This window comes from Miscanthus floridulus, chromosome 3 (assembly GCF_019320115.1).
Source record: "Miscanthus floridulus cultivar M001 chromosome 3, ASM1932011v1, whole genome shotgun sequence".
Classification (NCBI taxonomy): domain Eukaryota; kingdom Viridiplantae; phylum Streptophyta; class Magnoliopsida; order Poales; family Poaceae; genus Miscanthus; species Miscanthus floridulus.
The window spans coordinates 148,977,183-148,992,355 of NC_089582.1; the positions used below are offsets into that span (position 1 = coordinate 148,977,183).

General features: G+C 46.9%; 1 protein-coding gene across 1 annotated transcript; it reads right to left on the reverse strand.

Annotated features, from left to right (window-relative positions):
• Window positions 1–13,140: 13,140 nt before the first annotated feature.
• LOC136544689 (uncharacterized) lies at window positions 13,141–13,773 on the reverse strand. Its single transcript, XM_066536760.1, has one exon. It carries the CDS (start codon window positions 13,771–13,773, stop codon window positions 13,141–13,143), a length of 633 nt encoding a protein of 210 aa, XP_066392857.1.
• Window positions 13,774–15,173: the final 1,400 nt, after the last annotated feature.

The following is a 15,173-nucleotide window of genomic DNA, read 5'->3' on the forward strand; positions in this document are numbered from 1 at the left end:
CCAGAACTTATCAGCCAAACAACAGTGTTTTTCTCTTCCAACAAATTAACACAAACCGGACTTATGAACCCGAAAACCAACTAGCAAACAGAGAATTTTTTTTAATTTTAACCATTTTTTAATATAATTTTAAATCTAACACTGTCAGTTTTTTTTAAACTAACAATTTTGGCCGTGCCTATTGTCATGGCGCGGCCAAATGCCTGTACCGCGTCATGCATGGCGGCGCGGCAGACGCGTTACGTGGCGGCGACCATCACCGCTGACCGCTGACGTGGCAAGGCTCTACCGCGCCACCGATCTTGGCGCGGCAGAGCCCGGTATAAACGCCGCCGCTTCCTCTTGCCCGAGTAGTCGGCGTTCCGCGAGAAATAGAGCAAGGCAGTGCCGCCGCGGTCGAGGACGCCGTCCGCCCATGCCAGTTATCCCGCCCGTGCCAGTAAGCCAGCCGAGGCAGTAAGCGAGCCGCGCCTGCCAGGCCGCCGGCCGCCCGGTGCAGCCACCGCGCCTGCACGCAGGCGCGCCTCTCCCTCCGGCCAGAACCTCCGGTCACGCAGGGCGGCTGCCCGCCTAGGTGCTGCAGCGAGGTACTCCACTAATATAGTTAGCACAGTTAATAAAGTTAGTAAAATTATCAAAGTATAGCTAATATAGTTAGTAAAGTTAGTTAGTTTAGTTAGTATACGTAATATAATAAGTTAGTATAGGTAGTAAAGTAAGGTAGTTTAGTTAGTACAGTTATTTACTCTAGTTGTACATTGGATTTAGTTTAATAAGTTGTTGTAGTTAGCCTTGTATATATGTTAATATTTGATTAGTTAGTATAATTATAGTTAGAAAATGTAATAATGTTAGTATGGACATTACGTACGATGATTTCGATGACTTCATGAAGTTTCTTGAAATGCTTTTGCAGATGGATTGTTGTGTTAGAGTTTTGTTCAGAGGAAGTGTTAGGAGAGAAGATGGTATGTTTGAGGATATGAAAGAAGAATTGGAATGGTTTGATGAACCTCCTAGCTTCAACGACCTTTGTGTCTGTTTGAATATAAAGTTTAGGGGTGATTTCACACTCAAGGGGAGGTTTGATACTGGAAAGACTAGGGCACACTATGTCCTCATGCCCTTGCGCGACCCTGCTCACTAGTCCTGCTACACAAGGGTTCTCCAAGGTTCCAATGTGTCCATGGCTGAGGTGGTGGTGGAGAATGGGTACAGGATGCATGGTGTGCAGGACGACCCGTCCATTGATGGTTTTGGAGATAATGAACAAGAATTAGGTGTCGAAGGGGAAGCAAGTCAAGATAACATGGATTTGAATGGTCAGTTGATGTAGGAGCAGTTTCATTCAACTGCAGTAGGCTATATAAGCAATGACTTCGATGTGAATGAGTTCGAACAGGAAGAGGAGGAGCAGGAGGAGGAGGACATGATCGGTGATGTAGTTAGCAGTGATTCAGACGATTCTGATGATGACCAAGGAGGTACAGATGCTGTGGCAACACCGGCTGATGCCATGCCAGTACCGGTTCATACTATGCCATTACCAGTACGAACCGAGGTTTTACATGGTGTCCATGTTCAGGGTAGACTAGTCACAGATTTGGCTGCAGATGATAACCCCTATGATTCATGGGCCAGAATTAGCGAAGCGCAACAGTATGTTCCACCACCACCTTACATAGCGACTGAGCTTGAGCAACTAAGGTCCAAGAACATATCTTTCAGGGGCATTTCGAACTATAGGGATGTCAGCATGACGGATATGACAGTTTGTGATACCGGTCTCCAGCTGTATAGGAATTCATTGTATAACCATGAGAAAGAACCCCTTAGGAAGGGGATGATATTCAACACAATGTCAGAGATAAAACTCTTCCTTCAGGACTATGCTGTGTACCACCATAGACCGTACACCATAACTCATTCGGACTAGGAGTTGAGGTACCACTTAATATGCAAAAATGGTTGTCTGTGGAGGTTAAATGCACGAAGGAGACAGAGTGATGGCAAGTGGAGGATAACTAAAGTTGTTGAACCCCACACTTGCCTAGACAATAGGGGGAAGGAAAATCATCAGCAGCTTACTGCACGTTACCTTACCCATCGTATATTGGGCCTCGTTGATGACAATAACGACATCTCGGTGTCTTCTTTACAACAGTCCATATCTGGATTCATTAGGTACGATGTGTCATACAGAAAGGCTTGGCGTGCTAAGCAAATCGCTCTCGCAATTCGATGGGGTACTTGGGAGGAAGCATACAACAGGGTGCCCCGCATCTTATGTGCAATGTATTATTACAACCCTGGCTTGAAATAGTTTGTGGACACCGGAGGGATGTTTTTTCGGGACCCATTGAGGCATGTCCTCTATCGTGTGTTCTGGTCGTTCGCGCAAACAGAACATGCATTCCAGTTTTGTCGGCCAGTCGTACTTGTTGATGGCACTTTCCTGACAGGAAAGTACAGGGGCACCTTGATGATGGCTGCTGCTGTTGATCCTGAGGACCAGATAGTACCTATGGCTTTTGCTTTGGTAGAGGGAGAGAACAATGAATCGTGGTCTTGGTTCATGCGACTACTACGTGTCCAAGTGCTTGGCCCAACTCGCACTATATATTTGATCTCCGACCATCACGCAGGGCTTCTTAATGTTGCAGGTGAGCAAATAGATGGGTTCCCACCTCTAGTACATAGATGGTGCATGAGACACTTTGCCGCAAATTTCTAGCGACGTCAGCGGAAGAAGGAGGTATGTGACAAAGTAAAGGCTCTATGTTGTGTACGTATAGAGCACGAGTTCAAGGAGACAAAGAGAGAAGTAGACAAGATGGTAAATGCAGCGGGAAAGGTCTGGTTAGAGGCGCAGATGGAACAGAAGGCTCAGTGGGCGTTAGCATATGACGAGGGGGGTTTCAGGTATGGCATCATGACTACTAACTCCTCGGAGTCCTTCAACCGTGTATTCAGCGAAGTTTGATTGTTGCCTGTGTCTGGAATTGTTGAGTTCTCCTTTCATAAGTGCAATGAATATTTTGTGAAGAGGTGGGAACTTGCACAGAGGAATATAGCTGAGCAGGGGTGTTTTGGAAAGGCCAGAGCTGAACATTTGAAGGAGGCCAAGGAATTGGCCAAGCAGCACACCGCCGAGCCGTATGGACCCCGCCGCCATATCTTTAGTGTATGGGGCAAGGGTGGCACAAGCTTGGGTGGCTAACGTTATGGTTGATGAAACTACCGAGTTGATCTTGAGAAGGTAGAGTGCAGTTGCAACGTCCCTCAGATCATGCATGCCCCTTGCTCTCATATGATCACGGCCTGCAGGGTTCGCGGGTACAACTATAAGGATCTACCATATATGTCAACCTTGTATCTCCGTTCGAACACCGTTAGTATTTGGGAGATGAGCTTCGAGCCATACCTAGACCCAACACAGTGGCCACCTTATAATGGTAATGACTACGTGCCGTATCCGGATCTAATGAAGGTAGGGAAGGGTAGAAGGAAGAAGAAGCGACTGAAGGAGGACATGGACGCTATGAGAGGGTACGGCGAAGACATGTACGGCAGGGGAGACTTCAACGAGACCCGTGGCAGGAATCTTTGCTCTGTTTGCAAGCAATCTGGCCACAAGGCTAGCTGGCATAGAAGACAACAGGTGATTTTATATTGTGTTCGTATTACATAACGTGACAGTAGTTCAAATTATGCTATGGTACATAATGTTTATCTGAAAAATATTAATTTGAATACTCTAACCCTTTGTTTATCATTTTGTAACAGGATGGCCCCTCCCACGCCGCACCAGTTGTACCCCCTTTTTGATGTGGAGTACGATGACCCCCTTCTACTGGACAAGGAGGTTTCCAAGAGGCGTTCAAGGGATCCTTACATTCGTGGGACTTAGTTCATTACGTCGAACTTATGTCGAACGAATATTATCATTGAAAACTTGTACTCATAAACAAATGAAAATATTATGTGCCAACTTGTCGTCCATTTATTAGCTTAATATTCGTTTTGTACAGCACTTGTAGTTTAGCACAACACCGACAACAACTAAATTGTTGCTGGCTGGCCATTGGCTGACCGCCTCACTGACGCGCCATGTGCGATGGCGCGTCAGTGACTGACGCGCCATGTACTATGGCGTGGCACAGACCGCCGTGGCCTATGGCGTGGTAGAACCATCCTATGTGGCAACTGAACCCGGGCTACGGCGCGGCAAATGATTATGTTCGTTTTATAAATTTTGAATGCATGATACAAACAGTTGTGATCACTTAAGATCGATCACTTAAGATACAATCAAAAACTTTCAGTCAGAAACATATTGAGTCAGCAACTCATCGTCCAAGTACCAATCCTCAACCACAACCCTGTTGTTGTGGCTAGGGTCACCTGCATTGCGCTGATCTGCCTTTCACCGTAGTAAGCGGCATCCGCTTCATCTGCGGCCTCTGCGGCCTGAGTGAAGAACACGTCGTCATCCTCCTCCGCCTGCAAGCCCACCTCTGCTAGAGCGATGAGCTCGCTCAGTCTAGAAGTGTCATCCTCAGCCTCCTCCGCCGGCAAGCCTGCCTCTGCTAGAGCGATGAGCTCGCTCAGTCTGGCAGTGTCGTCCTCAGCCTCCTCCGCCGGCAAGCCCATCTCTGCTAGAGCGATGAGCTCGCTCAGTCTTGCAGTGTCGTCCTCCTCCTCATCCCCCTCATCAGACACCACAATCGGTGATTCAACGGTGCGACCAGCTTGCTTTCTGTGCTCATCTAGCTTCTTTTGTTTTGCTTTTGGAGGTTCTTCGGGCCATTTATTCTTAGGACCATACAACCACTCCTTAAAATGACACTTCGCCATTGAATACACCTAAATAACATGCCATTAGTACATGACACATATACCTCAACTTTTGAACAAATACACTTTGCACTTACTTCGTGCTTATTTGGACACACAAACTCCAACGTATTGTCAGGGTTTATCACGGCTCGGTCTCCGCAATGGCACAGAGGAGGTTCCTCGAGTCGTCTAACTGCGGCTAAGTGCTTCTCCTTAGCCATCATTGGAGGGGGGTTAGGGGGAGGTGGAACCCATCGCTCGAAGTGCTCTCGTGGATGTCGCCCTCTCCACCAATCGTCGAAAAGGAGGTACCTAGGGGTCAAACTTGTCTGCATCGTCGATCCACTGAAAGAAAAAACACCTCTCATGATCCTACACAACAAAAATTCAACAAAATATTAGTCCTAGTAATACAAATGAAAAGAAAAATATACGGCAATAATTACTTACATTAAAACGACTGCACGTGTAGAAGCAACGAGCCGCTGTGTCCGGATGTCTCGATTGAAACACGTCGGTCGGACGACCACAGTCACAATTAGGGACAGGGGGTTCAGGAGGGACTGGGGCATCTTTGCTAGAATCGTCGGGGTACATTTCTCTAGGACGACCCCGTTTTCGCCATAACTGCTCCCGAAACATGTCTTCCATCTAATAAAACGGTTCAAATTAAACATCAATCAAAACAACGCAAATTAATAAAAAATGTAATCATTTGCAATGGAACTAAAATATTATAAACAACAATTATAGCAACAAAAAATACATGGCAAACATACTTCTAACTAAATAATTAATCTTAACATTGACAAACTCAAACTTATATCTTCACCATAGTTCTCAAACAAAATTTTTCTCCTAACCTTAACTCCATTCATAATATCATATCCATTATTCAAACGAAAATAAAATATGTATCAGAACCTTAAACGAGAACGAGGAGGGATGGAGGCGGCAGGAGGGGGAGGCGCGCCTGCGTGCGGGCGCGGTGGCGGCGTCCTCGGCCGCGGGCAGGCGCGGGCGAAGGCAGGCGCGGCGGCACTGCCTTGCTCTGTTTCTCGCGGAACGCCGACTGCTCGGGCAAGAGGCAGTGACAGCGTTTATATCGGGCTCTGTCGCGCCATGGATCAGGGCGCGGCACTGCCGCGCCAAGATCGGTGGCGCGGCAGAGCCTTGCCACGTCAACGGTCAGCGGTGATGGTCGCCGCCACGTAAGACCTTTGCCGCGCCGCCATACATGGCGCGGCACAGGTATTTGGCCGCGCCATGACAATAGGCGCGGCCAAAAGTGTTAGTTTAAAAAAAACTGACAGTGTTAGATTTAAAATTATATTAAAAAAAGGGTTAAAATTAAAAAAAATCCAAACAGGCCGGTCGTATACATATAGCTAGCATCGGCGATTGATGACGTATTTGTTCAATGATGATGCGACCACGTATCGTAGGTGCTGTTGTACATATAGTACAGAGATCCATTATGATTCTCTGTCATGTGATACGTTCTGTGATGCCTAATGCTCTGTGCTAGACGCTTGGTTTGCTAGGCCTGGGTAGCTTAGTCGTATGGACAGTGGTCTCGTTCGGTTTACCAGAAGCCCAGCTCATTCGGTTTTTTTTTTCAGATGGAATAATATTTTTCTCTCATAACAATTCAATTAAAATAGTATTTTTTAGTCAGTTTCAGTCAAGTTTCAACCAGCCGAACGGGCCAATATCTTTTTCTTCTGCAAGTCTTTGTTTCTTTTCTTTCAGATTAAACTCTTGAAACGATGTATTTCCGTTATGTCTTTAATGAAAAAATAGAGAATCTCCTCCGGTTCAAAAAAAAAAAGTGATATGCACACTACATACCTACTGTATGTATGTTATTTCGTCTGTACGTGCGTGCCGGTGTGACTCATCATCCCTTTTTTTTTTGTCTCTGCTGTCTTAATCATTTTTTCTCTGCGTCGTTAGCGATGTAATTGTAGTAGTATGAGTATGGGCCTCTTTGGTTCTTAAGTCTTTGGACTAAAGATTAGTCCTTGGGACAAAGGTGCTAAAGTTTAGACCGAGAGGACTGTTTGGATCTGGTGCTAAAAGGTGAGTAAAATGCGAAAGAAAGAAGAGAGAGAAAGAGAGTAAAAATAATTTTAGGTCCTTGTAGCCCACATTACAGGGCTAATGGACTAATAGAGGCTAAAAATAGTCCTTTCTATTTGGTTCCCCAAAGGTAAAAAATAGGCTAAAGTGAAAACCCTGGAAACAAACAGGCTATGAAAATGATGGTATTGATAGGATTTATGGGATCATCTAGGCGTAGATCAATGATAAGACTTGACTTAGTCAAGATATAGAACTTGATGATGATGTACCTCATCTCGAGTCTCCAGTCGTGGCCATGGCGTCGGCGATGAAGTAGTAGCAGAGCGGGCCCGGTGTGGTGACGGCGGTGGCGAAGGCGATGGCGCTTTCCGTCGCTTACAACGAGCCCTTCTAGATCGGACTAGGGCTAAGATGTCGGTGGAAACTGGCGGCCGCGGTGAACCCGTACCTTATGCCCCAACCCCACCTTCCTCTTTATAGCGCTGCGCGACGGGGGCCCATTAGCCAGGAGAACGGCTGGGCACCCTCGATCAGGGCGCGGATCAAGAGCCCAATTTGGCGTTGGGCCAACTGGTGGACATCAATCTAACATTCTCCCCCTTGATCTCATCTTATAACTTAAACTTAACTTACTTTATCTTTTTCCTATTCCATCGTAGATCAATGCATAGAGCGTGCCTCATCGTCACGGTCAGTTGCCATTAGATTAAACAGCTACAATACACCTCTCTATTTTGAAACAGATTCTTAACTAGGCCCTTAGTATCTAGAAATCATAGGATTTCCCATAAACCCATGCCGACTGTGTGTTCTCTGAACGCACTGGGTGGTTAGCCTTTGGTAAGCGGATTCGCGAGTACTTGCTTGGTACTTATATGCTCAATGCTTTCAAAATGATTTTGGATTTTCTCCTTTACAACATATAACTTAATGTCAATGTGTTTGGCAGCACACTTGACCTATTGTCTTAGGAGTTAACTACTTTAAATAGTTATTGCTGTTGACTAGCATTGTTAAATCCGGGTACATATTCCTTTAACCACTTTTGTCTATTCCTGAGGCCTCATGATAAGCTATACTATGGTATACATCATTGATGACACCACAACTGTTTTATTGGAGCTTTTCCACAATAATACTCCAACTGCGAGTGTTAGCAACTACTGTTGATTTCACTACACATCTCATCAAAACTTAACATTTGTACCCACAACTATTTGAGAGTACTTATTCTTTCTTACTCAGCATGAGGCCTATGATACTTTGCAAAAATTACAAGACATTCTTAACTCTATTCCAGTGATCTATATCTGGACTGGACTTCTGCCAAAATATTTCGGATACGTAAGCTATGTTAAGGTAAGTTCTTACTTGTACATTCATTAAGCTTCCAACAGCTGAAGCATATGGAACCATATTCATTTGATCGATCTCATATCGGTTCCTGGAACACTGAAAGTTCACAAATCTATTACCCTTGACTACAGGAGCATGCGTAGGTTTACTCGCATGCATACTTTATTTCTTTAGAATCTTTTCTAAGTATGCCTTTACGATAGTCCTAATACCCTATTTTCTTCTATCTTGGTGAATTTTAATTCCTAGAACCAATAAGGCCTCACCAAGATCATTCACATTGAAATTTGAGGACAAATACTTCTTCTTCTCCAATGGCAGATTAACATTACTACTAGTGAGTAGGATGTCATCTATACACAGGATGTGGAAAAAGAATTTTCCATTCTTGAACTTCGCATAAACGCTATTGTCCTTCTTATTTTCTTTAAATCCAAACTTTCTTATCGTTTCATCAACTTCAAATACTACTGTCTTGTGACTTGTTTTAACCCATAAATGGATTTCTACAGGCGGCATCCCATACGTTCTTTTTCTTCCACGACAAAATCTTTGGGTTGTGCAATGTAAACGTTTTCATACAAATCCCCATTGAGGAATGGCGTATGTACATCCATCTGATGTAACTCTAAATCGTAATGTGCCAATAACACCATTTTGATTCTAAAGAATCCTTGCATGAGACTAGAGAGAAAACTCTCATCGTAATCTATTCATCCTATTTACGTAAAACCTTTTGCTACAAGTCATGCTTTATATCTTTCTACATTCCCTTTGGAGTCACATTTTGTCTTATAGACCCATTTACAGCCTACTGTTTTGTCTCTATTAGGAATTTCTTCTAAGTCCCAAACAACGTTGGTATTCATCGAATTCATTTTAACTTCCATAGCTTCTTACCATTTAGACGAGTAAACGCTTCTCATGGCTTTTTCAAATGAGCTGGGATCACCCTCCATTTGAACTTCTTCACTAACATAGACTTCATAGTCATCAGAAAAAATTGGTTTACTAATTCTTTAAGACCTTGTGGGACCTCAGCTACTAGCACTTTCATATGGGGCTGTTGTTGCTCTTCATTGCCAAGAGGCAATTGATTCTACCGGCTCCTGTATTACAAGATCCTTGTTTGCATTAGTCATCTTCTTCAAAGAGCCAACAACAGGTGTTGTATAAGTTATACAACATCAACAGGTATTGAGAAATTCATTGTTTTTGAATCACTGAAGTGGGCACGCAGTCCCGCTTCTCTTTAAGTCATAGATCTCTACATATCATGCTCTCCCAGATCATCCCATCTTCTAAAAAAGATAGTGTACCTTCAAATTTATTGTTTAGGTTTAATCTGTTAAAACCTCATATGGCGCTTTAAGCACTGTCTTTATATCTTTGAGGATGACTACGCTATCTTCCTATCGGAACTTTAAAAGTCTAGGAATTTAGCTATTTCTCTGATTAGGGGTATCGTTATTATGACCATTGTACTCCTCCGACGGTCACATTCATCTTAATTAATTTTTAACTCACTCTTAATGAATAGTATCTTTCTTAATTGATCTTCATCTCACTCTTAATGAAGAGTATCTTTCTTAATTGATCTTACTATTCCCCCCTCAAAATATGGTATAAACTTTACTACCATAATTTCAAGAACTGTTCAGGAAAACTGTGACCGAGGAGACACTTATTACTTACTTCATTCACATGATTACGTCATGCAAACAAAGTTATTTCTTGATCCGTATAGGAGTACACTTTCTTCATTCCACTTCAAGAACTCATCGAGGTCTTTTATTAACTATACTTTTGCAAGTCACGCTTACATCTTTTTCTTGTCTGATTAGTATTGACCATGACGGTGCATTTCTATTATGCCATGGTCAATACTAGGATAGCATAAGAGCTACACAAACTTCTCTCGCTATGCGGGATACAAAAACATATGAGTCATCACAAAACTTCTCCCACCATACAGGATGAACTAGCATAAGTACTATGCTAAACTTCTCCCCATGCGGGATAAATCTATATACAAACATGCATGCTTAATCCAACGTTGGTCAAATTAGACATCCATGTTACTTATTGCAACTCTTAACATAAAACATTCACTTATACTTTATTTTCTAATTAAATCTTCCCGTTGGTTCCAATTTAATCATAAAATTAGTAAACTAACAAAAAATAGTCCTGATCTGGCTTGACTCAAGCCTTTTTCTTTCACATAGCCCAGCATTGCAGCCTGTTGGCATGCAACCAAGTTATTTTGTCGGTTAAAAATAAAACATATGAGATGCTTCTGCATCAATTCTACATCACTGTTGGACAGAAAATAGAATTAATGCATAAAACTCATAAATTAACTTGGAAGACATATAACTACTCTTCAAAATTAAATTCTTTCGTTGGTTCGAATTTAATTGGAAGATAATCAACTTCATTGCAGCGACACTTGATAATAAAATACATTCTATTAGTTCAGGAGCAACTCCGCCTATGGTGGGGCGCCTTTAGTGTCTCTGGTAAAGGAGGAGAGTTGTGTTAGGCGTGGTGAGCCAATGTAAAAACTTAGCCACTTTAATAGAGATGAAACCCAAGAGAATCCTGTTGGGGCATAACCCTCTTAGCGACGTGCCATGTCGGAACCCGGGTATGGTGTTAAATGAGCAACGGCCAGGTTGTCACCCCCGTGACGCGCCATTGCATCCGTAGTGGCGCGCCACATCGGCGCCCGGGTGTGGTGCAAAATGAGCAAGGGTCTTCACATCTACCTCGGCAGGTGCAAAGCGTAAGAAAGCTAGTCTAGCCAACTAGGATCCATTTAGGTAGCTAGAATGTAGGGTCCCTTATAGGTAAGTTAAGAGAGTTTGTGGACACAGCTGTTAGAAGGCGTGTAAATATCTTATGCGTCCAAGAGACTAAATAGAAGGGGCAGAAGGCGAAGGAGGTGGACAATACCAGCTTCAAGCTCTGGTACACAGGGACAACTTCAAATAAAATGGAGTAGGAGTTTTGATTGATAAGAGCCTCAAGGATGGTGTGGTGGAGGTGAGAAGGCAAGGGGATAGGATCATCTTAGTTAAACTTGTCATTAGTGATATGGTCTTAAATGTAATTAGTGCGTATGCCCCCAAGTAGGCCATGATGAGAGTGCTAAGTGGCTTTTCTGGGAAGACTTAGATCGCTTGTGTCGGTGTTTTGGACCGGGGGTCCTCAACCAACTAGTAAATTTGTATTACGTGTTCCCGATCCCGGATGGTGATGCAAAGAGACACAAGGCTTATACTGGTTCAGGCAATCGGTGCCCTACATCCAGTCTGAGAGATCGATCTTGTATTCCTTGCACCGAAGTGCTTGTAGTAGGGGGTTACAAGCTAGGTGAGAGAGGGAGCTGGTCCCAGGTCTCGGCGTGGAGTGATGCGGGCTGCTTGAGACGTTGCTCTCAGGCGGCCCGGGAGTATGCGTGTTACAGGGTGTTGTTTTTGTGGATGCGTATGTCCTCTCTAGAAATGGCCCAAGTCCTTTCCTTTTATAGTTGAAGGGAGGACAAGGGTGGTATGTGTGCTAACTATACGGCATCGTGCGAGCGGAGGCGGCGTGTCTGAGCCCTGTAGCCTGTTCCTGTGGTGGCGTGGTCGTCGGAGTGGTCTGTCCTTGAAGCGCTGGGGCGATGTGCTGGTCACATCCGATCCTGTGCATCATGGGAGCTCCAGGGCTGCCTCGAAGCGACCGCGGCGGTCAGCGTGCGGGTCGCTATGGGTTGACTGCGCGCGAGGCCAAGGCTCGGTTGGCGCTGAGGCCGAACCATGGTGGGGGTCTCGGCAGATGTGAATCTCGAGATAGCCGAGGCCCCGACGTAGAGTGCCGAGGCTCGGAGGGAGCGGTTGATCTGGTATGTTGGTTCGGAGATGATGATGACCCGGGCCAGACTTCCCATGCCACGTTGTCTTCGGGGCGGGGATTGCGGGGCATAGTGTAGTGTAGGCGCTGATCGTGGGTACAGCGCTAGAACACAGTGGCCGGTAATCCCCGCCGCGCCCTGTCTTAGCCGGTATGGCGTTGATGCGACTTTTCGTCCCGTCGGCTACTCCGTGGTGTCGAGCCGTCGTTCGGCTGAGATTGTGGGAGTGGTTGATGTATTAATAGGACGTGACATGCTATCGGGAAGACCGGTCGAGGCGGGAGCGACGGGTTATTGATGAGCCAGCCTCGAGTGACACAGAGAATAGCTGTCTCATTCGAGGTCGTACGCACGGGGCCTCGGGCGAGATGGAGATTGGGCTCCTTGCCGAGGCCTCCTGCGAGGGGCCTCGCGCGAGGCGGAGATTTCATCAGGGCGTCGAGACCTCCCGTGCGAGGCCTAAGGCGAGGCGGAGAGCCGGTGGGCTCGGACGGGGCCAGTGATGAACCCATGGCTTACCTTCTAGCTTCGTTGTTGATGGGATTTAAGTGACTTTTTTTTGGTGTACGCTCGGGATACCCCATTTTATGGTACCCGATAGTAGCCCCCGAGCCTTAGGGGGAGTGCGTGCTGCTGCTGCTGCTGTGGGCGGCCGCCACACCCGGCGGGTGTAGCCCCCGAGCCTTTTGCAGAGGCCTGACCATGTCGAGCCCCCACACGGTGAACGGCCATGTAATGGGGATGGTTTGGAGGGCCAGGGCCAGGAGGTGCGTCTACCGAGCATAGTACTGGCATCCTTCGTAGGAGCGTACAAGCTTGGTGGCGACGGCAACCGCCGTCGGCCAGTAGAACCCTTGGCGGAAGGCGTTTCCGACGAGCGTCCGAGGCGCCGCATGGTGCCCACAGGCCCCTGCGTGCAAGTCCCAAAGCAGGGCTCGGCTTGCCTCGGCGGTGATGCATCATTGGAGGACACTAGAGAAACTTCGCCTGTACAATTCGCCATGGTAGAGGACATAAGTCTTGGCTCGCCGCGCAAGCTGTCGGGCTTCGGTCCTGTCACTAGGAAGCTCTCCCCGAGCAAGCCAATCGAGGAACGGGGTTCGCCAATACACGTCCTGGTCGGTCTGGGGAGGCTCGGTGTTGACTTCCATGACCTCGGGCTTGTTCGAGAGAGTCTCAGCAGCAGAGGAGGCGTCGAGCCCTGTGGTGGTTTCGGCCGGTGGGCCCTCTTCCGCTGCCGAGGCGTAGTCGATGGAAGGCTTGAGGAGGTCCCTGGCAAAGATGTTCGGGGGGACCGGAGCCCATGCCGAGGCCATCTTTGCCAGTTTGTCCGTGGCCTCGTTGTATTTCCACGTGATATGGTTGAGCTCGAGACCGTCGAACTTGTCTTCTAGGTGGCGTACCAGCTTGCAGTACGCCTCCATTTTGGGGTCGAGGCAGTTTGACTCCTTCATGACTTGATCGACGATGAGCTGCGAGCCGCCTCGGATGTCAAGATGCCATACTCCAAGTTCGATGGCGATCAGCAGGCCGTTGACGAGGGCCTCATATTCAGCTGCGTTGTTGGAGGCGGCAAAATGGAGCCGAACCATGTAGCGCATGTGTACTCCAAGGGGCGAGATGAAGAGCAGACCCACGCCTACCCCGGTCTTTGTCAGAGACCTATCGAAGTACATGGTCCAGCATTCTGTCTGGACTTGAGCAGGTGGTAATTGGGTGTCGGTCCACTCGGCCACAAAATCGGCCAAGACCTGAGACTTTATTGCTTTCCAAGGCGCAAAGGTCAGGGCTTCCCCCATGAGTTCGACGGCCCACTTGGCTATCCTACCCGAAGCCTCCCAATTATGGATTATCTCTCCCAAGGGGAAAGATGACACCACGGTTACTGGGTGAGACTCAAAGTAGTGATGTAGCTTGCGTCGAGCCAAGACTACAGCGTAGATCAACTTCTGGATGTGGGGGTATCGTGTTTTGGTCTCAGAGAGTACTTCGCTGATGAAGTAGACAGGTCGTTGGATGGGTAGAGCATGCCCCTCTTCCTGCCTCTCTACTACTACAGCAGCGCTGGCCACTTGGGTCGTTGCGGCGACATAGAGTAAGAGGGCCTTGTCTCTGGCCGGTGGTACCAGGACAGGAGGATTGGTGAGCAGTGCTTTGAGTTTGGCGAGGGCTTCTTCGGCCTTGGGGGTCCAGGAAAAGCGTTCAGATTTTCTCAAGAGGCGGTACAGAGGCAAGCCTTTTTCACCGAGGCGCGAGATGAAGCGGCTCAGGGCCGCAAGACATCCCATGACCCTCTGCACTCCCTTGAGGTCTCTGATTGGTCCCATGCTGGTTACGGCTAAGACCTTCTCTGGGTTGGCTTCGATGCCGCGTTCTGAGACTATGAATCCCAAGAGCATGCCTCGGGGGACCCCGAACACACACTTCTCGGGATTGAGCTTGATGCCCTTCTCTCTAAGGCATTTGAAGGCTATCTTCGAGTCGTCGACGAGATCCTCGGCCTTTCTGGTCTTGACCACGATGTCGTCCACATAGGCCTCAACGGTTCCCCCAATGTGGTCACCAAAGACCCGGGTCATGCACCGCTGGTACATGGCTCCTGCGTTTCTGAGGCCGAAAGGCATAGTCACGTAGCAGTACATGCCGAATGGGGTGATGAACGAAGTCACAAGCTGGTCAGACTCTTTCATCTTGATTTGATGGTAACCAAAATACGCATCAAGGAAAGACAGGGTCTCGCACCCCGTAGTGGAGTCAACGATCTGATCGATTCGAGGTAATAGGAAGGGGACTTTTGGATAGGCTTTATTCAAACCGGTGTAGTCTACACACATCCTCCATTTCCCATTTTTCTTCTTAACTAACACGGGGTTAGCCAACCACTCTGGGTGGGACACTTCCTTGATGAACCTGGCTGCCAAGAGTTTCTGCACCTCCTCGCCGATGACCCTACACCTTTCCTCATCGAATCGGTGTAGGCGTTGCTTCACCA